The sequence below is a fragment of the Panthera leo genome, chromosome E1, assembly GCF_018350215.1.
Source record: "Panthera leo isolate Ple1 chromosome E1, P.leo_Ple1_pat1.1, whole genome shotgun sequence".
Taxonomy (NCBI): domain Eukaryota; kingdom Metazoa; phylum Chordata; class Mammalia; order Carnivora; family Felidae; genus Panthera; species Panthera leo.
The window spans coordinates 2,821,347-2,843,622 of NC_056692.1; the positions used below are offsets into that span (position 1 = coordinate 2,821,347).

Here is a 22,276-nt window from a genome sequence, read left to right on the forward strand (position 1 = left end):
CCCCGTTCCAAGATTTCTCCCTACCCCCCTCCGGCTCCTGAGCCGAAGGGTTAACTCCCCGCCCCTCCTTTCTCCCACACCCTGGGGGACCAGTTCGACCATGGATGGGCACGTGACTTCCCGTCCCTTGGCCACCGAGAGCCGGCCGTCTCCATGTGTTGGCCTGCTGGGTGGGCCTCCCTCCCCGTGGGGCACCTGTCCGCGCTGGAACTCGCTCAAACCCTAGGCTCAAGTTGCCCCTCATCTCCCGCCCAGGACAAACCCAGCTGGAAAGTGTGTGGAGGAAGGCAGGAGGTCCCTCACCCTCGCCACCACCTCCCTGGAAGCGGGGCCACACCCCTCCACCAAGAGCTCCCTTCACCCAGTCCCCAAACTTCATTGCACAAAGTCTTTTTTTTTTCTTTTTGTATTAAAAAATAATAACAGACACAATATCAAAAACACAAATGCCATCGGTAGAGGGTACAGCTGAGAACACCTGGGTCCCACCTGAGGGGCAGCACCAGGGACTCCATGGTCCACCAACGTCCCCCCCCCCTGGAGCAGCTAGGGGTTTGGACCGCTGGGTCCTGCTTGGGCCTCGGGCCCTCCTCCTCCCTTCTAGGAAGGAGGTGGGAGAGAGAGCCGTCTCCCCCAATAAATAAGTGTAGCCCCAACCCTCAGGGACCTGGACTTGGGCTCAGCCAGGGCTTGGAGAGACCACTTCAGCAGCTCGTCAGCAGCCTTGTCCAGGGGAAGGAAGGTCTCCTCACCAGCGGTGGGAGAGGAGGCTTCGCCGGGCTGGGCTGGCTGAAGAGTCCCACCCTCTGTACCCTAAGAAGCCAGAAGCTGCCCCTGGATCCTGGGCTGCTGATGGGGGTCCGGCCCCCTAAGCGGGAGAAGCTGGGGCAGTTTCCTATGGGTTGGTCCAGCCACGGCTGGTTCTGAGAGGTGGAAGAAGGGAGAAGGAAGCTTCTCATGCACTCCCAGAGGTGGCCTCAAAATGTGGTCTAGCTGGTGCCATTTTTCGTGGCAGGTAAGGCTGGACTGGATGGGCTCCCACCTTGTTCCTCCTCCTCCATGGCCAGGTCTTGGGAGCTTGAGGCCCTGGCCCCAGCTTGAGCACCGGCCTCCTCTCCGCCCTCACCCTCGCCACTGCCGCCACCACCACCACCACCCTCGCCTCCGCCCTCCTCCATGGGCTCCAGTCCCAGTCCGTCCAGTTCCGAGAAGAGCGGGTCATCAGGGTGGCCGGGGTCTCGGGTGCTACTGCCGCAATCCACACAGGCCTCGGAGGGAGAGGGGAGAAGTCAGACGAGGTGCTCCCTGCTAAGCTGCCACCCCAGCCCAGGAGGACTCCCCCAAAACGTGCTCCCAAAGAAGTACCAGTCCACACAGACAAGCGTGGGCCAGTGAGACTGAAAATGTACCGTTCTCTGTTGTCTGGACCCCACTATAAGACAGTCACAACATCCGTTAGCATAGAATTGGCCCGAAAAGGTCTGTAAAGACTCATGTAATGAGATACTATCTGACCCAGCAGGAAACTTAGTGGAATTAACATCCTTCAGGATTAAACACCCAAGGACAGACAATGGGGGGCGCTGGGGGGCGGGGGGGATCAGCCCCTTGGGGGGGCGGTGGGGGGCGGGGGGGATCAGCCCCTCAGCCTCTAACCTTTCAACCCAAGCTCAATCCCCCTCCTTCTCCCTCCCGGCCCTAACATCTCTCACCATCACATCGAGGGCCCGAGGCAGCTGACCCTTCCGGACCCAGGAGTGCACAGCACCCAGTTCCCTGCGCTGGTCCTCTGAGAAGCGAGGCTGTTGCTTCTGCATGGCCCGGAGCCGCTCCCGGTCCTGCTTCAGCACGGAGGCCATGTCCCTGCCCGGGGAAGGGGTGCAGAAGGCAGAGGCTGGATGCCAGGGCCAGAGCCTGCGAGGCGGCCCTTCTTCCTCTATGGCAGGTGCCCACCCACGGCCTCACGCTCCTCTCAACCCCGGCGCTAGGAGTTCAGGGCTTCCAAGAGCAGAGAAGCTGTCCTCAGCATGGCAAGAACGAGTGCGGGGTGGAGTTCCCGGGGGCCAGGGACAGGGCAGGAAGTCCCAGGACAGAGCCAGCCCCGGAAAAGAAAATCCCAAGCTCCGTGGGAAGGGGAGCGTAGGCGAGCCTCCCCACACCTCTGAAGGGGGAGGCAGAGGCGGCCCCTGACACTCCTCACCTGGAGGGCACCTGGTAGGTCATCATGACACGCTGGTCGGCGTTGGCCATGAGCAGCCAGATGGGATCCTGGAGCACGTACTTAATGACCTGGTCCCCGGGCTCAGCCCTGGCCGGGGCGGTCCCGGCTTCGGCCTCAGAAGAGTCAACGCTGCCAAAGTACTTGCTCGTGCGGCTGCTCTGACTGCTGCCTGCGAAGCGGAGGAGGGGCCACCGCCGCCGTCAGGCCTCCCGGGCCCGCCCTCCAGGCCACACCTGTAACCCACTGGCCTGAGGAAGCAGGGCCTGGCCTCCCAACTCCCCCAGTCGCCGGCCTCCCCGGGGTCAGAGGGGACGTGGGGGGGGGGGGGCGGGGCACGCACGTGTGATGCTGGCTGAGGTGCTGCCTCCCTCGTGGGAGCCGGACCCGGACCCGGAGCCCAAGCCGGAGCCCGAGGAGGCGGAGCCCGTGCCAGATCGAGAATCTTCTTGCAGCAGCAACTCCAGCAGGTCACTGGAGCCCGACAGCGCGTCCTGATTGGAGGACTCCGTTACCTCCACCTGGGCGGGGGTGAGGGGGAGCAGGGTGGGACTAAGGGGCCAACACCCAGGCTTCCCTTCAAGCGCTTCCACTGGATGGGGGACACACCCAACCCCAGTGGCCTCTGCCGCCCCTCTGTGACAGTGGGGCCGGGAAGAAAGAGAAGAGAGCTGGCCCAGAGGAGGGGCGTGACGCTGGACCCTTTCCAGGAGGCACGTGCGCTCTCAGAAGTTACTGGGACGTTCTCGCCACCTGTCAGACGGGATCGTCCCTACTCCACAGACCAGGCGGCCGATTTCGCCCTCATTCAGAAATTCAGCTGGGGTCTCCCACCCCACGACACCATCTCCTGGAGACCGAAGCCCGGCAGGCAGAGGGGGCGAAGCGTGAGGTGGAAAAGGAGTGAAGGGAAGGGGGCTGGAGGGGAGTGCTGGCAAAAGGACGCAGGGGGGTCAGTGCTCACCAGTCTGGCCTCTGGCTCAGCAGCCTCCTCACTGGGAGGCGGGGGCCCAGCACTGCTCCCGGTGCCCCCTGCAACAGCACCCCCTTCAACACGGGGGGGCTCCTCGAGCTGCAGCAGATTTAGCTGGAGTGGGGAGCTGCATCTCGAGTTGAACAGGGGAGAGTCGGGCCGGTGGGGAGGGCTGGGGGGCGGTGGGGGCAGGGACGGAGACGGGGAGTGGGAGGCCGGGGTTGGAGGCCCTTCAGCGGGAGTCTGGGGTACCCCATAGGGATAGCCGGACGGGGTCGGGAACAGGTAGTTAGGGAGCACCAAGGCTACCATTGGGGTCACTAGGGGGGCGGGGAAAGCTGCAGGGGGCCCGGAAGCAGGGGCGGAGGGAGGAGGGTGGGGGCCTCCCCGTGGGAACACCGGGAGAGGGTAGGGCTGGACCATGGCTGGGAAGGGAGCAGTGGCCGGTGGCGGCGGCCAGGGGGCAGAGGGTGGCACGGGGGACGGGTGGGAGGGGAAGCAAGGGGCTTCAGCCCGGGGGGTCTGGTGGTGGCGTGAGCGCTTGGCTTTGGATCGGCAGTGGTGTCGGCGACCGGGGGGTGCGGGGCCGTGGTGGCAGCCTGTGGGGAGAGACCAGGGTTAGCGAGGGCCTCAGCCCGGGGGTCGGCATCCCTGCCACCCACACCGCCCTGCCACTCTGACCAGGGAGAGGGCAGAAGGCCCCGAAGAGAACCTGGCTTCCGGCCACGCGGCACAGAGGGGACGCCAGGGAGGAGAGGGAACCTTCAGGGAAGAATCACAGGAGGCAGGACGAGGGGGATTTATTGCAAAAGGAGCCAGGAAAGGAAAGGTTACAAGTGGGGTGGAGCAGAGGGTACACAGAAGACAGAGGCGCGCTGGCAGATGGGAGGAAGCAGGATGCGTCCGTGGACGAACGGGCAGGCAGCTCCGGTCCATCCCCCAAACTCCCACAGTAACGCCAGCCTGGGCGCTCCTCCGGCCGGTCGAGGCCACGCTCGGCCTAGCTTGAGGTGGAGTGATGAGATGGCCGGGAAAGCCCAGTCCCGAGTCCCGCGTCCGCCTGCAGGGAGCCTCTCTCAGGCACCTGGAGGGCTGACATCCTGCCCTTGAAGCCCCGACCCCACAGCAGCCGGCCCGGCCCGCCTGGCCTGTGTCTGGCCTGCGGTCTATAGGGGCTTCTTAAGCAGCGACAACTGGGTCACAAGTGGGCACGCTTCAGCCCCTGCCCCCAAGATGGGCTTGAAAGAGCTTACCTGGAGCAGAGCACTCCGCCTGCCTGCCTCAGTGCCAGCCCCCCAGGCTGCCCTCCTCTGGCTGCAGCTCGGAACCCCCGCCTAGTAGGGAGACGCTAGCGAGGGGCCTGTCCCTAAGCAGGGCCCGGGGGCCCTGGAGCAGGAATGTCTCCCTCGAGAACCCCCTGCCCCCGACCCCCGACAGTCTGGTCCTAGACTGGGCAGAGGACGAAGCTCAGCGCTGTCCTGGGTGGCTACCTCGCTCGCCAGGGGCCAAGGGGGCCGGGGAGGAGCCGTCAAGTCCACGCAGTCGGCCGAGATCTCGGAAGCGGCTGAGGAAGGCCTGCTCCTCCTTCTGTGTGTGCAGGGACAGCACGGCCTTGGTCAGGCCCACCGGGCGGTAGGCATCTGGGGCTGGGTCAGGGGCTACTGTGGGGCCGGGGGCTGGGCTGGGGGCTGGGCCTGGAGCCAGGCCAGGCAGGTCCTCCATCATGATGATGTCTGAGGAAGGCGAGACGGAGGAAAGGTCACTGGAGTCACCTCAGGGGTTAGTACGTCCATACCACACCCTCCCCATCCAACAACCCAGCCAACCCCTGGCCTCTGCCCCACAGCCAAGCCTGTGCCCCACGTGCACCCCTTGGCCTCCGCCCTGCCGAGGACTGGTTCTGGGCCCTCTTCTCCATGCAAAGCGGTCCCAGGGTGAGAGAGAACACTTAGTCCCCTCCGGTGACAGTCCCCTAGGATAACAAACACCTCCAAGACTCTCCTTGGAAGGGAAGCTCGCTCCTTGCCCTCCCCCCACACGTCCTCCAGGACAGCACCCGGCGACCCTTTAGGGGTTCCCAACAGTCCCTATCCTCGGACCCTCCGTGGACAGCACCACGGGGTCGGGCCCCCCACCCTAGACCTTGTGTGCGAACCGACAGCGAGAACACGTTAAAACAAAGCAGCGAAGGCCGGCGGGGGTGAACAGCAGGCAGCAGCCCCGAGCCAAGACGGAGACCTCCTCCTCTCCGTTAGGGGCCAGGCAGGGAAGGGAAAGGTGGGCGGGAGGGAGATCTGGCTGGGGGGCCGAGTGCAACCCCCTCACTCCGCGCCCATACCCGACTCCGGGGGCTTCTTGTCTCCCACGTGGACGATGGTGGAGCTGAAGCTACACTGACTGGTGACGGACGCCACGCTCTCTGCCTTATTGGCCAGCGCGAGCGGGCTCAGGGCGCCTCCCACCACCGGCTCCTTCTGTGGGGCGGCCCCCTCCCCGGACAGCACCGCCGATGCGTCTGTGCGGGGAGATGGCACCAGTCACCCCCGGGAGGTCGGAGGGGAAATCCCAGAGAAGACGTGGAAGGACAGACGGGACAGAGAACTCCGCAAACCTGAAGGCGGGGAGGGGGACGGGGTGGAGCGAGGTGGGGGCCCCAAAGGCAGAAATGCAGAGACACGGGGCCAGGGGGCCAGGACGGGGCAGCGGGGACAGGGCGTGCCCGGGGTCCTTACCTTTCTTGGCCCCCAGAGGGAGCGGACCTGTCCTCTGCTTGTCATCGTCGGAGGCTGACGAGGTGGTGCAGGAGGAGGAGGCACATTTACGCTTGGTGGTGCTGGGAATGTTGCAGCTTTCCAGGTACCTGCGGGGCAGGGGCGCCAGAGGGCATGAAGGCAGGGCTTGAGGTGGGCCGAGGCCAGGGCCCAGGTGGGAGAAGGTTCCGGGGTAGCCTGACCTGAGGATGCTGTCCAAGCAGTTGATCTGCTGGTAGGAACAACCATTGGCTTCTTTTCTCTCCACCTCCTCAGGGGTCAAGGTGAGTGGAGCCTGGACCGGAGCAGGGACCATCTCCAGCTCCGGGTCTGGGGACTGGCAGGAAAGGGTCTTGGCCTTGAAGGTGCCTGTGGCTGCGCCAAGGAGAGAAAAAAGGAGAGACGAGCTCCTCTGGGTTGGGGTGAAGGTCAGGGGGCCCCGGGGTCTCACTGCTCAGCCACACCCTCACCAGCTCACCAGGGAGGCGGGGCCGGGGCGGAGGCCAAGCGCGGGACTCGATGAAAAGCTGCTGTCCCTGATGTTTCACCAGGTGCACGTCCTTACAGATCTGCTGGAAGGTCACCTGCAGGACAGGGCAGGGCAGTGTCACTGGTCCAGGGCACAACGCCACGAGGGGTACTAGAGGGGAGGCACAGGGACCACGGTGAACGCAGGACAGGAAGGAAAGGCACAGGAACCGGGCCCGGACAGGGGAACGTGACACTAGAGGGCGAAGCAGGGGAGGGACACTCACCGGGGCGGGAGGCCCGGGCCCCTCAGCGTCACCCCCGTTGCTATCACTGGAGGAGCCAGGGCTGAGGAGAGGGCCCGGGGAAGCGGCGGGGCCGACCCCACAGAGCCCGGTGGGACTGGGGCTGTGTACCGGCTGAGGCAGAGAGAGAACCTGGTCAGATGTCTCGGCCCTGCTCCCCGCGCCCCTACCCCTGCCTCATCTCCGAGCCCCGCCCGACAGTCACCTGTAACAGCAGCCTGTGGATCTGTTCGGACAGCTCCTGGATATCAGAGTCCAGAGACAAAGCTGGGCTGGGGGCCGGAGGAGTGAACACGTCCTCGTTCAGGGGTGCCCTGCAGGGTGGAGAAGGCTAAGTCGGGCCCTGCCCCCTCCTGCGTGGTCCCAGCCCACGGGGCCAGCTCTGGGGCCCACTTACGTGCGCACTTTGTGGCGTCCCAACACAAAGGCCACCTTGCGGCTCCAGGGGTGCACGAAGCCAGCCCAGCTGGTGTCCATGGTGACGTACTCCCCATTCCTGGCGCAGAAGCGGATGGGGGAGTGATCGAAGGGCTGGCCAGCCAACTGCAGGACTGAAGGAGTGAGAAGTGAGGGGAGGGGAGGGGAGGGGAAGGGAGGGGAGGGTGGGCAGGAGGCAGAGCCGGGCAAAGCAGAGGGCCGCCCACTGGAGATCCAGGACACCGAGGCCCCAAGGGACAACCACAAGCACAGCCACTGAGAGGCCCCGCAGACAGCGGAGGAAGGAGAGCAGCATAGAGAACCAACTCACTCTTCTTGTGGATGGCCAACATGAGGGGCCGGTCCTCGGGGTGCAGGAACAGGAGGACTGGGGCCCCCAGGAGGTCCTGGGGAAGGTAGCCCAGCAGGGGGGCGGCCCTGCGAGGGGAGGAGGCATCAGAGAGTAGCCATGGCCTCAGCCCTCCCCACCCCCTTCCCTCCAGGTCCTGAGCAAACCTTTCGTCCACATCCTGGAAGAGGCAGCTGGGCGTGTGCCGAGTAGTGAAGATCCTCTTGTCAGGAGGGATCCGGGGAGCTGGGGCACAGAGAGTGAGGCCACTGAGTTTTTCTCCAGAATGGTCCAACTTCTCAGCCCCAAGCCTCAAGCTGGCTGGCAGGCCTCCCCACAGCTGTGGGGGCCCTCTAGCCTGCACAGACGGTCTGGACCATTCTTTCACCCCACGCCAAGAGTGAAACGGAGAACCAAAGCATTCAACCTTCCCTGCTCCTAGCTCAGGATGCTTATTCCACTCTCCCCCCACTAAAAACAGACTAGAACCTTCATCCTTATGGTTCCTTCTCTGTCCCAAGATTTTGAGGGGCTGGGACCTGCCTCTCAGACTCACGTCCTGCCTCCCCAGTGCTGTAGGGAAGTCACCCTTCTTCCTACGCCCCACCAGGCCAGGCCCATTGCCCACACACCTTCGTAACCCGAGTGGATGCGCTCTGCAATGAGCAGGCAGCATGGCTGCGCGGGGGCCCCATCTGAGACCCGGATCTTGGTCACATACGGCGTTAGGCGGAATGGCTGGTACCGAGGCCCTGAATCCCGGTCAGGACCCCCTCTAGCAAAGGAAACAGAGAGGCACTAGTGACTCTTAGTGGAGGACCACCCACCCTTCACCTCAAGGTCATGGACCATGCAGCAAAACAGCGGGGGTGTGGATGGTGGGAGGGGGTCTGCCCCCACATCCCCACCTACCTGATACGGCAGAAGACAGACTTCTCCTGGGGGAAGTCCTTGAGGCCTGAACCTGGAACAGACCAGGAGGGTGCTAAGGACAGCCCCCCACTTCCTCCCTGGCCCCTCAGAACAGGGACTCCCCGGGACTGCTGGTCCCTGGCCCCGAGCACTTGGGGACCTCACCTGCTGAGGCCCCGGCGCCCCAGGTGGGCAGGCGAGATGGGGCAGTGGAACCGTAGAAGACGCCCACATCCTGGGGGGCCAGGAGCTCAGAGAAGCGGGCGCCCCGGAACACGTCCCGCTTGCAGCGCAGCAGGGTACCCGCCTGCTCCGAGATGTAGACGATGCGGCCCGTCAGGAAGGAGACCGCCACGGAGAAGGTATCCTGGGCAGGAAAGAGAGGGCGCGAGTAGACTCGGGAGCCTCGCGACGGAGGCCGGGTGGCGCGGCGGGACGGAGAGGCCGGGCCGCAGCTGACCTGGTTGCGCAGCGTATACTCAGACGTGATGTGCTCCAGCTCCTCCAGGGTATAGGTGGACATGTCCATGGCGCAAGGTTCACCCTCCTCCAGGCTCCACTGCTGGTAGTATTCTTGGTTGGCTGTAGGGCGAAGGTGGTGAGGTATCCACTGAGGAGACTGCCGCCCCACCCCCCCCCCCCCACCACGGTGGCCCAGCGCCCAGCCACGGCCCTCCCAGGAAGCACCACTCACCCTGCACCTGCTTGACACAGGCCAGAGCATACTGAAGCGTGGCCAGGGTCCCAGAGCGGCCCTTGCCCCGACGCTCTGGCGGCAGCCGAAGCTTGAGCTCCCGCAGAGCCGTCATGAGTTCCTTCTGGGTCCTGGCCCGGGCGGACTGTTCACTGCTGCAGGGCCCACAGGGAGGTAAGGGGTATAGCTCTTAGGCCCAGATCGTGGCCCAGGCCCCCAGCCTTCTTCTTTGGCCCTCACCCCCACGAACCTGCAGCCACTGGTAGACGGGTTGTCCTGCTCAGAGCTGGCGCTCAGGAGGCTGTAGGCAATGGAGCTGCTGGGTGGGGAGGGACTCTGAGAGTTTGTGCTGGGGAGAAGCAGCAGGCCCACAATGAGAAGGCACCCAGGAGCAGGGCGCCCCGCCCTGGCTCAGCCAGCTGGCAGGACCACCCCCAGACCCTAGGCACTTGCCCGCCCTGGCTCGGCCGGCTGGCAGGACCACCCCCAGACCCTAGGCACTTGCCCACACACCTCTTGCTGCTCTCAGTGGTCTCCAGCAGGGCGGAGTCCTTGCCGTTGCCAGAGGAGGAGCTGTGTGAGCTCCGCTGGGATGCGCCCCTGGACTCGGGCCCGTTGGACTCATTGCCGCTGGAGCCATTGCTGTTGGCATCTGTGTCATCAGCCAGGCTGGGGCCAGGGCAAGACCGGTGCTGTGGCGGCCCAGGGGATGGGGCCCCTCCAGGGCAAAAGGACTCCCCCCCGCCGGAGTCCCCTCCCCCATCGGCCCCTTCCAGGGGGCCATTCATGTCTGCGCCATGGGGAGGGCAAGGGGGAAACAGAGCGGGCAGAGAGGCCACCACGAGCGCACGAGGGGGCCGCCGGGCGGCCTGGCTGGGGGAGTGAGGTGGGAGACGCAAGCCTCTGAGAACTGAGAAGTTCGATCCCAGGCAGTACCTGGACGGGGAGACCAAGAAGGACGAGCTGTGAACTTTACAATCCTGCCGGCTTCATTCAGACCCTGCTCTGTCGGCCCCCAGGCCCCTAGGCCCCAGGCTTGGGAGCCCGGGAAAGTTCTGTTTCCTATTCCCATGGGCGGTCTGCAGATGGGAAGGGGCCTCTCTCCAGCCTTCCCCCACTTCCCCCGCCAGCGTGGCCTGGGAAAGTAAGAGCCTGAGTATTCGACGAGAACCATGACCGTGAACCAAAGCCTGGACACTTCCCATCCTCAAATTCCCTTCAGGCCCCCACTCCGCGCCGGACTCCCAAGGCCTCAGAGCAGGGGGTATGCCTGTCGTCTCCTATATTTAGGCCTCCAGGCTAATTTTATCCGGGGGCGGTGCCACCCCCGCTGCACATGCGCACAGACATGCGCGGACCCACCACGCGATTCCGCCGCCGCCGCCGCCGCGGTCGCCAGGGAAACCGACGTCAGCAGCTGAGCTCAGCGGTTGCTGGAGGGACCACGGGAGGGCGGGAGGGGTGACCCCTCCCCCATTTCCCGGCGGAGCCAGGGATCGACCCACTCCCACGCTGGCGGGCGCGGCCCGGGGTCGCCCACCTCTAGTACACCCCCAGGCCCTGCAGGGCTCGGTGGCCGTAAGAAGAAGGGCTGCCCATGGGGTTTCCAGAGGCTGGCCTTGCTCCCCAGGGCAAAACACAACCGCCACCGCCCTCCGCGCAAAAGCTCCCCAGCCTGGCCTTCGCCTGGATCTCGGTCATTGTGGTCAAGACGACCCAGCCTGTCCTCCTCCGGCCCCCGCACCCTCTCCCGACCCGCAGGGCTGAAGCCGGCACCTGCCATTGTCAGGGACTCAGGAATCCTCTCTCTTCGGTCCTCTACTTTTCTAGATTACCACCCCCCCACACACACACACTCCGCCCCCATCCGAAGCAGACACACTCAGCCCTGAGCAAGGGACGCACAAATGCCAGCGGATAGTTCTTCCCCTACTCCTCGTCCAACCACACCCCCAACCCCCGAGCATTTTCTGAGCGCCAGGAGAAAAAGGAAGGCTGTGGCCAACAGCAGGAACTAGCGCCGGGAACGGGATGTTCCAGCCCGAACCAGGCTTACATCACGGCCGGCGCGGGGCCAGGGCCTGGAGGGGGGAGCGCGGGCAGCGCGGAAAGCCTGAAGGGGTCCCGGTGCCGGGGCAAAACCGAAGACCCCCGAGTGACAAGAGAGGCGGCGGCGGCAGGCCTGCCGAGGGTCGGACGTGGGGCCGGGGTAGCTGGGAGGAGAGGTCAAGGCTGGAGGTAGGGTAAGAGGATCAGGAGTGCGGACAGCCGGCACAGGGTTGCGAGGAACACCCATGTTACACCCGAAGGCAGAGAGAGAGGGGGTGGACAGCGGCAAGGAGGGCGGACTGCGGGTGAGCCGTCCGAGCGCCCGGGCCGAAAGCGGCGCATCAGGCTGGAAGTGGCGGCGGTCCGACTTGGGGCGGGAGACCGGTCCCCGGGTGGCCCTGGAGATGCCTACCTGGCCGCGCGAGCGCCCTCCGGCCGCCTGCCCGCCGCCGTTGCAGCCCTCAGCCGAGTGGAAGCTTCGCGGGGCCAGGAGGCGGGTTGCATAATGCCAGGCACTGCCCCTCATTGGCCTCCTGCCGGCTGAGCCGCAGGCCCCGCCCCCGATTGGCTGGGGATCTCGTCCCGGCGCCTGATTGGTTACTGGCCCCTACTGAGGTCAGGGCTGTGTCACACACACGGGCGCACGTGGACCTGGGTGCTGGCGCTGGGCTGAAGGGCCCCAGACACCACCACCCAGCCAATGGGCGCAGGACGCCTTGCACAGTGAATAATGGAAGGGTGGGGAGGGGCCGTAAGCTCCCCTCCTCAGGGAAAATGCCTGGGCCGCGGTAGGTGCTTAAAGATGTCTGCTTCCTGAACTGTCCAACCCAGCACAGCAGGACACCTTGGCCTTGCCAGAGGTGGGAAAAAGGAATGCGTACTCGGGGGCCGGGGGCAAGCTGGATGAGATGGCTGGTCCCCGGGAGGAGCAGGGCACACAGAAACTCGGCTTGGCTTTTCCTGGGTTCCTCTCCCCAGCCTTGTCATCACAATACAGCCATTTTACCCAGCCCCTTCCTCTGACACTTCAAATCCTGTGGACAGCTGGGAGGATGGCAATTGAGGGTCCCCTGTGATAGGGGGTGGAGTACAGGGCAGGATGCAAACAACAGAAGGGGCAGCCAGAGCCAATAAGGGCTGTAAAGGGAAACAATGGCAGGTGCTTCTGTACCCAATCAGAGAAAAGGTCTCCGGGCAGCCTACGTGGTGACTAGTGCTTCTCCTCTCCTCAGGATGCAGCCACCTACAGTTAGGGCTGCCCCAAAAGTGGGGGCCAGGAAGCCAGGACTATAGGGAACAAAGCCGGTGGCTAAGAGATCAAGGGGGACCCTGGAGAGACACAGGTGAAGTGGCAAGGGCTTCAGATCCCCACCACTAGGACAAGAGAAAGCCAAAGACCTCGTCTGCCACCGCTCTGTACTCCCCAGAACCCCAGGACTGGACCTGACACATGGTAGATGATCAATAAACATGGTGATTTTGCTGTTGTTAACAAGGATAGATGGGGGAGGGGAAGGGGCCCCAGCAATGGAAAAGGTGCTGGAAATTATGTTTTTTCAAGGAGGGGGCAGAGCAGAACACTGGAAGTGCCAGGCTGGGCTGGGGGAAACTGCAGTGACAGACCCCTCCATCCAAGACGGTGGGTAGATCCTCTCGGGGCTCCCTGTTAACGTGGGCAGCAAGTGAAGAGACCCCCAAGCTGATGCTGACACAATCAGCTGTCGGTGCCCTTCCTCCCTGTCACGTGGCCTAAGCCTTCCTTAACAATGGTGTTCCCCGTGGAGGGGCCAGGAGGAGGGCTCCGTGGAAAAGCTGGGACACAGGGATGTCATAAAATAACCCAGAAAAACCAAAGCCGGAAAACAGAGAAAACAAAGGATTCAGGTCTCGTCTCCTGGAAAACGTCCTCCCAACTCATATACTGTGGCCCAGTCCCCCGGCGCATTTTCAGACTCCTCTCCTCTGGAAACATGGTTTTTCTTCCTCCCCAGTTCTCCCCTGGGATCTGTATGTGATCCCCGCTGACAGGGGCCCTGCCGGCTCTCCCACCCCCCACCTGCGTATCTACACTTTGCATCGACAAAGGGGTCCAGCGCCCCAGCAGCCCCCACCTGCTCGCAAGGCCCTGGTCGTCCAGCCTCACAGTCCCCACAGTAACCGGGCCCCGCTGCCGTCAATGGAGGAGAGGGGGCGGGAGAGAGCGGTGACGTCAAAGCGGAGGAAGAGGGCGGAGCGAGGCAGCCGGGGAATGTGGGACAGGGAGGCTGGAGAGGCAGTGGTTTGGGAGGCGGCCAGCCCGAGAGGGCGGCGGCCCGCGCACTTGGGAACATCATGTTCTCTTGGCCGGAGGCCCAGGACATGCACCCGGCCCGGGCGCCTCCCCCAGCCAAAGACAGCCGTCCTGTCCCAAAGCCAGGGATTCCTGGAGAGAGGATTAGGAGGAAGGGGTCCCCCGCCCCGCCCCTACGCCTGGCTCTCTCCCCGAGACTCACATCCGCCCTTCCCTCGGCTCGTTCGCCCCGCTGCTGGCACGGGGAGCTCCGCCCTCCCCTCCCAAACTGTACACATCTGCTGGCCCAGTCCCAAAGAGCTAGGGCGGGGAAGTTGGAGGCCAGGTTCTGCGAGAGCACAGGCACCTTTGCTCCCTCCCGGGGGCCCCCTCAGCGCCGGAATCTCTTGTTACTATGGCAGCAGAGAGAGAGGGAGGAGGGGCAGGGAGAAGAATGGGTCTAGGATGAGGAAATCGAACTAGGACAGAGCAAGTGGCCCGGCCTGGGGCCTGGATCCTGGAAGACGCACATAGGGTGGAACGACGGTTTGGGCTGGTGCCTGACGATCAGAAGAACCAGGAAGAGGGAAATGGAGAAGGAGTCACCAAAACTTGGCCGAAAAACTTGAGAATGTGAGATTATAGTTCCCAACCACCAGCATTCCTGTCACTGTTGTTTTGATATCCTACAGCCATTTTTTTTTAGCTAAACACACACATACACACACACACACTAAAACATGAGGCACTGTGCTAAGCACTAAACGTATATTCTCTTATTTAATCCCCAGAACAAGCCCGTGAGATGGGTATTATTATCCCCATTTCCACAGAGCCAGAAGTTACTAAACTTGCCTCCTAATATGTTCTTGGGCTCTTAACAAACAAAACCCAGGGGTCAAATCTGAGCTCTGATAATGATTTGTCATTCTGGCATCTTATCCTTCGGGAACCTGGGAATCTGGGCCTCTCAAATATCCAGCCGATTCTAAGTTTGGTGCCTGGGACACAGTCTCCATCCAGTCCCTCTGCTCCCTGGGCCTGGTCTCAGACATTCCGTAGGCACTCCCCACATGCTCCCAATCACCTCAGCCCCGGTTTACACATGCTCCCAAAGTCCTTGAGGTCACCTTAGTGGCCACCAGCCCCAGGGATCTCCTAGGAACCCCACCTTGTCACTCTTCCACCTTAGCCCAGGTCACTTTACCGCAGGCCTGTTTGCACAGATAGCAGAGTACCCTGTTTGTGCCTGCTCACCGCCAGGGGCTCCAGAAGACACGTGCAGAGACAGTCTGCACAACCCTGTCCTCCCTCTCAGGATCCAACAGCTGCTACTCCACCTTTCCTCCCGGGGGCGGCTCCAAGGCCCAACCCCTCCTCTTTAGACACAAGAAAGACATCCAGAGCCTCGATGTGACTGGCTCTGGGTCACATCTCCCCTCGCCACCTCGCCACCTTTTCTCAAATCACTATGTCAACCCTCTGGCACCTGCCCTACCGGGGCCTCCCTGAAGCCTCAGAACCCCGCTCTTTCAAATGCTTAAGGCGCCTATTCAAACAGTAGCCAAGCACTGGGACGTCCCCCACCCACCCTCAGGGATCCTGTCCCCATACCTCCCTCGCCGAGGCCCACCCTCCCAGGATCCCCTGGATCAGTCGGGGTCCAGGTACCTAGGGCGGTGAGGAATGTACCCGGTGTCCGAGCCTCCCGCCCTCGTCCCTCGAGGGCTGAGTTCGCCGTCCTACTCCCCACATCCATCAGAGCTCCCACCGCGGTGATCCTGCATTCGCGTGACCCTCCCCCAACTCTGTTGACAGCGTCCCTGAAAGAACACAGCACCCCGGAGAGGCGCGCGCTGACCGCCGCCCACCTCCCCCCACCCGCGAGCACTCACCCTCCGCCAGCGCAAAGAGGCTACAGTGGCTTCCCTGCCCCGGCGCCAGCGCCTGGGACCAGCTCCTGCAGGCCCGCCCCGCCGGCCGCGCGGCCACGCCCCTCGAGCTCATTGGCCTAAGGGTGCCGACCCATGCCCCGCGCCGCGTGCGTCCGCCCGGCCCTCGCACAGCCACCATTGGCGCCACCCGCCGCCGTCATCTCCTCATTGGTCAGCTCGCCAACCCGCAGTGACAGCTCCACGTGCGAGAGGGGCCGCCCCGGCGCGCTGATTGGGAGTCCGCCGGGAAGTCACGCCCCCATCCGCTTCGGGAGTTCGTATTGGCTGTGCCGCCATCCTCAGACCCGCCTAGTTCGGGAACGCGAACGCTAGTCCAGCCCTCCGAACTTCCTCATAGGCTGAGAGGTCTCGGAGCTGTAGAGGACACGTGCCGGCGCTCTCACGCGGCAACTTGTTTACCTGGAAGCTGGGGATTTTCCTTGACGACACTTGTACCGGAGACTGCGGCTCTGCGCAGGCGCAGCGAGGGTGACCTGCACGCAGGCGCAGATGTGAGCGGCGGTGGCGATGGTTGGGGGAGCTTTGTGCCAAGTCTCGGGCTAGCTGTCCCGGGCGTGACAAGAGCGCCCCCAGCGCTGGGACTCCGGCCCTGGGTCCCTGCGGCCCCGGGAAGCTGGAAGGTTCTGGCCTAAGAGGGTCTTCCTATCTCGGCGCCGCGTGTTGATGAAGATGATGGTTGGCTCGCGATGGTTTCCTGTGGACCGAGCCAGGCGCTTCTCACAAATCCGGAGGCCGTCTCACTTACTACTACTCCGCCCTACAAATGAGACTGAGCTCCAGGGAGGTTACATAATCCGTCTGGATTAACACTCCAGTCCATAACGGGGCCAAGATTTAGATCCAGGTCCTTGACACTTATAAAGAAGGTGGGTCCCTAGGGCGAATGAGAACCTTAAACCTGGAAAGGATTCGGCAGATGAACGGAAAAACGCCCTGAGCACGTTATGGAACATAGTAAGCCCGAAATAAATGGTGGACATTACTATAATGACTGCCTACCTAGTTCTAAGAATCACCTGGGCCTCTTAGAACATCTATTTGTAAAAGCGTCCTTGGCAGACAAGTTTGGGAAACACTCTCTCGATTTCCCGTACTGCTGAATCCTCCTGCTGCATCCCAGAGAAGTCGGCCCTTCAGAGCTGGTCTAGCACCCTCCACTCATTGTTGAAGCAGCTGGGGTCGGGGATGCTAGGGTGTCACATCAGGGACGTCAAGGACCTGGAGACTATGGGGGCTCAGCGTGGGGTCTAGAGTCACCAATCCTACAACAAGGTGCAGGGGTGGCAGGCCAGTCTGTGGCCTGCTCCGTACCACACTCCGCTGGGTCTCTCTGAGCCAATTTGTTCCGTATTTATGAACCCCTTGTGGATGCTGGCACTGCGCTAGGCACCCAGGGGAAGGGATGTTTCGAAGAAGACGGCTGTCTACTTCAGGCCTAGGAGTAAATGACCGTGGGAGCAAATGCAGAGCATCCGGGAATTAAATCAAGGGGTAGAAAGGGATCCAGGAGCAGGAGAAGGCCTCCAGGAAAGAGAAATGGGGCAAGCTGGGAAGCCCAAGCCTCCAGGTGCACCAGGCTGACACAGGGATCAAGACGGCTTCCCCTCATCAGCGCCTGGTGCCCACCCGTGGCCACTGTGGGAATCACACTTTGCTGTGCCCAAGGTCAGGCCCTCCAGCAAAGCTCAGTCCGGTTCCGAATGGATCTTCTCAACTTTCCTGTTAAACCTGCGGATCCAATCCCCACCCCACCCCGCCCCCACTAGTTAAGAAAAGGTCTTAGAACACACACCAGCTGTACTCATTACACATTTATTGTACATTTTCACAATCTGGATGCGTCACAGAATTGGGGGCATGGGGGAGGGAAGGGGGGCAGGGGACACTGGGATAATATGGGGGGGTCTAGAACACAACACCCCCACCCCAGCATCTCTCCCTACCCTTTCACACCACAGCTCAGATCTCCCTGCTCCCCCGTCCACACAGAAACCTTGAGTGTGGGGGGAAGAAAGAGTTTGGGGGGTCCCCTCCAGCAGATTAAGGGACTGTACCCTCAGACCCCTAAAATTGTGCCATTTGAAAAGACATTAGACCCTTCCTGTATCACTTCACCTAAGGAGGAGACAACGCTCTGGGCTCGACTGCCCTGGGAAGGGGCGAGAATCTCCATCTTCCAGCAAGTCCCATACACTCGTTGGCAGTGACTAGTACCCCCGCCCTGACTTCAGGGGGGCAGTCAGAGGAGCTGGGCAGTGATGGGAGCAACAACCCCCCCAAGTTAGGGAGGGGAGTTTTCAGTCCAACCCCCGGCAAGGGTGGGGCCAGATCTCAGGCAGGAATTGGGGGGATTCTCTGCCCTGCCCCACTCCTCCCCAAGGCAGTGATGACCCCCCACACACTGGCAGCCATCTCTCCCAAAAGAGTCAGATTGCGGCCAACCCCCAAACTCTCCCCGCAGGAGGAGGAGGAGGAGGAGGAGGCAGATCAGGCGGATGGGAGGGAGGGAGACCCCATGGGAATGTCGGTTGAGTGCCCCACACGAAAACTGGGGAGCACGAATGTGGGGAGAGACTCCAAGTGGCAAAACTATTGGTCCTTCATGACACACTGAACTCCGAGACACTTCCACACCAGCTGGGGGGAGGGGGGAGGGAGGGGAGGGGACAAGAGGTTTGGAAAATGGGGGTAGGGGAGGCAAACTGGACTAGAGGGGGCTAGGAGGGGGTGATTCTGGGGGCCAGAAGGTTCTGGCTCCCCAAAAGCCCAGGCTCCCACCACCTGCAAGTAACGTCATGCAAATGAAAGTGATACAAGGACCATGGGGACTAGCGCCTCAGTAAAAAAGCAACACGGGTTGAAAGAATGAAGGATGATGGAACAAAAGAGAAGGAAACCAAAAGGGATGTCCGAATGTAAATGAGGCTAATTAACATGCTGGAAGCTCCCAGAAGACCTTGGGATTCTTAGGACCAAGTGGGGCCAGTCTCAGGGCCTCCCGACAATGCAAAGATGCAGCTAGGGAGGCCTGGACAGTTGCTTTTTGTTTTTTGTTTTTTGTTGGGGGTGGGGGTGCAGGGAAGGCCAGGGTGGGAGGAAGGATCAGCTAAATCCAAGGGAAAGAGGAGAGGAAGAGGGACTATTGCATAGCAGATGCAAATGAAAGGACTAGGGGCTGGTCAGGAAGAGAGGGAAGGGGCGGGAGGAAAAGAGAAAAGAGATGGGAACTTCAGGAAGGGGTGTTAAGGACAACCGGAAAAATCTTCTAGTAATAAAACTACAAACAGACCAAATATATATAATATTATATATGTATAAATAACAGCTGGCTATTTACAGGGGGGCACACACACAGGGACACACACACGCGGATCCAGGGGAGGGGGGGCTGGAAGATATGGCTGAGAGGTGGAGGAGCGGCTGGGGATGGGGGGGGTGGGGGAGGTGGGGAGAGGCCCTTCTCTGGGCAGGGCGGGCTCCTCGGGGGTTTAAGAGCTGAAGTAAACTGTAGAGAAGGAAAGAGAAGGAAGAAGAGAGAAGGGGAGAAAGAGAGAGAGAGAAAGCAGTGTGTCAGGCCTGGCCCTGCTCCCATCCCCGCCCCCCACGGCCCAGCCCTCTCAGCCTTAGGGTCTTCATCTGTAAAGCAAGGGGCTGGACCGGTAGGTTCCAAGGTCTCTTCAAGTCCATGGTATGGCCCTGGGGCCACAGGCTCTTAATCCTCTGGGCCTCTGGGCCCACAAGCGCTCGAGCGGTAGGATGTCTGGCTTCCTAGCCGTGTCTCAAGCCCCCGGGCTTTGCCTGCTCTCCCGCTTCCCAATTCCAAGGTCCCCAGACCGGGCTCTTAGGCCCAAACTCTATCCTCAGGGAGCGGTGGGGATTCACCAGCGTTCCTGTTTCCAAAAATCTTAACAAAAGTTGCCCAGAACCAGGCAAAGTGAAGACTAAACGGCATCGAGGTTTTGGGCTCTAGATGGATCAGAGCTGCGGTCGGCAGCTATACGTGCTTTCTGCTGAATAGTAAAATCTAGGTTAATGACCTTCAAAACCTAGAAGGGGAAACCTCTCCAGAGAAAGGGCCCTAGCCACTCCTGCCCTACTCACCGATGATGATGATGAGGATGATGGCGCAAATCACTCCCAAGATGATCATCATCTGGGGGCGAGAGGGGGGGGTCAGCAACACAGACCGTGACACCCCCATTCACCCACCAGTTCTCCTGCCAGCCCCCTCCTGCGTGCCTCCACCCTCACCTTGAGGTTTTTCCACCAGTATTTGCGCTTCAGCTTGGCTGCACTTGTTTCAAACTGGGAGGCCCCTGCCTGGAGGGCATCTGCACGGTCGTCCAGCTCTGACAGCTTCTGGTCCCGCTCCAGGACCTTGTCCACGTTCACCCTCATGATGTCCACCACCTGGGGGAGGGGCCCGCGAGGCAGGGGGTGTGCCAAGGCCGCCTCAATGAGGGCACTCCTCAACCGTGCACCCACAGAGAACATGCACCCCGATGGTGCCAGGCTAACATGCCAAGGACACACAGAGAACATGCCTAGCAACCTGGGGACATGCAAGGAGCACACATCAGGGGCATGCTGAGGGCCAGACATCTCAGATGTCACAGCAGCACCCTCTGTGCACTGAGCCTCAAGCAGCCTGTCCGTCACCGGGCCACACCTGCCGCGACCGAAACACCCCAGGACAGCAAGGCTGACTAACGCCCCAGGGCCGTTGCGAGTGCATGCTCGCCAGGGAAGGGGCATGGCGTGTCTTTGTCCCCAAACTCACAGACTCACCACCTCCAACCAAGATGGGCCCCCACACCGCTATGCCAACCCTCAGGGTCCTTCCCGCGGCCGCTGACACCCCTCGCACTCACCTCATCCACCTGGGCCTGGGTCTGCTGCAGTCTCCTGTTACTGGTGAGGTTTGGAGGAGGCGCAGGGGGGCCTCCCTCCCCGGCTGGGGCGGCGGGGGGGGCGGTGGCAGCGGTAGCCGACCTGAGGGGCAGGGGCGGATTACGACCCAGGGCCTCCAGCCACAAGCCCCGCGGCCAGGGCTCCGCCCATCCTCCTGTCCATCCATCCGTCCCTCCCTTTCTCCTTCCCGGGAGGAAGGCCACCGATGGGAACCCTGGATTTCGTCCGGCCCCGCCGCCGCCAAGCCGCGTGACCTTGAGTCGGGCCCCCTCCCCCCCCCCTCCGGGCCTCAGTTTCCCCGCCTGTCAAATAAGGGCGACCTCAAAGACAAGGTCCGGGATCGCCCCGAAACGACTGGCGGCAGCAATGACAGGGGCGGGCGGACGCCGGGGCCGCTCCATCCCGGGGCCATCGCCCGCGCGGCCAGCCCGGGAGCGGCGCTCTCCAGCTACCCGCGCGCAGTCACGGGCGCCGGCCTAGCCTCGGGGCGCGGGCCGAACCCCGGGCGACCCCCGCACCGGCTCCCAAGGGCGGCGGCCGGCGCAGGCAGACAGGCCCGGTGCGGGCGCGGGCGGCCGACTCACATGGCGGGGGCGGCGGGAGGACGACTCGGCAGCAGCGGCGGCGGCGGTGGCGGCGGCGGCGGCGGCGGCGGCGGCGGCTCGCGCTGGCTCCGACTGGCGCTGGCTGCCCGGGACGGGAAGATGGCGGCCGCACGTCACCCACATCCGGGCACTGCGGGCGGGGGCGGGGCCGGCAGGCGACGCGTCGGGAGCCTGGGCGGTGGGGGCGGGGCCGGCGGGGCAGCGAGCCCCCCGCCCTCCACCGCCGCTCCCGCACCTGCAGCTGCACCGTGAGCCCCGAACCCGGGTGCTGCGGCTCCCCGCGCCCACCGCCAGCCCGCCCCGTCGCGCCGCAGCCCTCCCAGCCGCCCCACGCCTCTGCCCTGTGCTGCCGATGGCGCCCCTGAGCCCCGGGCCACGTCCTCCCCCACCCGCGAAACCCGTAAACCAGTCAGCACTCCACACACACACCGCCCCCTCCCCCCGCAAGGCCTCGGCCTGCGCCCGGGTCCCGACGCCAGCGACCAGCCTCAGCGTTCGCAGGGGGCTGGGGCGGGAGGTTAGAAGGGGCAAGCGCAGGTCGCCGGACCACGCCGCGGAGGTGGATGGGGCGGAGGGAGTTGGTCCCCTCGGTCCGCCCCGCAGGTGGAGGGCTCCGGGGAGGCCTGGAGCCCCTGGCCGCTGAGTAACGGGATGTAAAGAAAGGGAGAAGAGGCAGGCTCTTCCCCTCCCCCCCCCCCCCACCCCAACCAAGTCACTGCAGGGTGTGGGGCTCAGACCAGGGGTGCTTGGCAGGCCGGCCCGGCTGAGGTAGGCCAAGGTTAAGGCCAGGGAAGAGGGCACGAGGCTTCCCTGCGGGGCTGCTTCACGTGGTGGCCACAGACCCGCAGACCGGCCAAAACCCAGCTCTGTCCCAGAGTTGGGTCAGCTACCCGGGCGACAGGAGGACTCAGCCTCTGGTCCAGGCTGCGACAGGAGGGGGCTTTGGGGGTTTTCTGTTTGTTTGGTTTGTTTTTCTTTAGGGGGAAAGACAGTCGGCATGAACTGCCCTGCAGTGCCCAGGCACATACTACTTTACACGCGGATCAGTCTCATAGGTGTGACCTTGGCCAGTTCCTGTCCTGTCCCTAGACCCCAAATACATAACATCTGTAGGCACTACACATATAGTTGTTAAAATGCCTTGATCTGGAACATGGTGAGAGATTATTCACATCCCCTTCCATCCCTCGCTGGTCTCTTTAGGTCCCTCTAAACAGCAGCTGCATCCAGTCCGCTCATCCCCAGCAGGCCTGGTCCTTCGGAGAGAAGATGGGACCAGATGAGCTGACCGTCTTGTGAGGGTGGGTCAAGGCAAGCCCCAAAAGTGAAGAAGGATATGTCTTAGGGGAGGCATAATAGCCCTGGGGGGGGGGGGGTTGCTCATTGAATCCCTGGAAGGGG

The 22,276-nt window shown here is 62.9% G+C and overlaps 2 protein-coding genes and 1 long non-coding RNA gene across 9 annotated transcripts; 1 reads left to right on the top strand and 2 right to left on the bottom strand.

The window, feature by feature from the left end:
- Positions 1–326: 326 nt before the first annotated feature.
- PER1 (period circadian regulator 1) lies at positions 327–15,508 on the bottom strand. Of its 5 annotated transcripts, none has more exons than XM_042915012.1 (23): positions 11,548–11,720; positions 9,600–10,022; positions 9,337–9,435; positions 9,087–9,241; positions 8,853–8,974; positions 8,558–8,759; positions 8,393–8,444; positions 8,113–8,255; positions 7,648–7,726; positions 7,463–7,569; positions 7,112–7,265; positions 6,920–7,028; positions 6,697–6,828; positions 6,420–6,525; positions 6,145–6,316; positions 5,924–6,051; positions 5,530–5,706; positions 4,682–4,924; positions 3,183–3,790; positions 2,562–2,739; positions 2,201–2,390; positions 1,713–1,863; positions 327–1,268 (listed from the first exon to the last, which is right to left on the bottom strand). In XM_042915012.1, exons 1-23 carry the CDS (start codon positions 11,637–11,639, stop codon positions 990–992), a joined length of 4,101 nt encoding a protein of 1,366 aa, XP_042770946.1. In that variant the 5' UTR covers positions 11,640–11,720; the 3' UTR covers positions 327–989. The 5 variants fall into 5 exon arrangements, with proteins under 5 accessions (XP_042770946.1, XP_042770949.1, XP_042770948.1 ...); XM_042915015.1 differs by having other exon boundaries at positions 328–1,268; positions 9,600–9,755; positions 11,548–11,700; XM_042915014.1 differs by lacking the exon at positions 11,548–11,720 and adding an exon at positions 15,300–15,508 and having other exon boundaries at positions 329–1,268.
- LOC122206134 lies at positions 11,835–12,627 on the top strand. Its single transcript, XR_006196372.1, has 2 exons — positions 11,835–11,995; positions 12,368–12,627. It is a non-coding gene; the product is annotated as an uncharacterized LOC122206134 (long non-coding RNA).
- A 1,674-nt stretch (positions 15,509–17,182) lies between the features above and the next one.
- Positions 17,183–20,533, bottom strand: VAMP2 (vesicle associated membrane protein 2). Of its 3 annotated transcripts, none has more exons than XM_042915019.1 (4): positions 20,231–20,533; positions 19,611–19,911; positions 19,461–19,512; positions 17,183–19,366 (listed from the first exon to the last, which is right to left on the bottom strand). In XM_042915019.1, the coding sequence occupies exons 1-4, from the start codon at positions 20,434–20,436 to the stop codon at positions 19,335–19,337; spliced, it is 591 nt and encodes a 196-aa protein (XP_042770953.1). In that variant the 5' UTR covers positions 20,437–20,533; the 3' UTR covers positions 17,183–19,334. The 3 variants fall into 3 exon arrangements, with proteins under 3 accessions (XP_042770953.1, XP_042770952.1, XP_042770954.1); XM_042915018.1 differs by having other exon boundaries at positions 17,183–19,369; XM_042915020.1 differs by having other exon boundaries at positions 17,186–18,864.
- Positions 20,534–22,276: the final 1,743 nt, after the last annotated feature.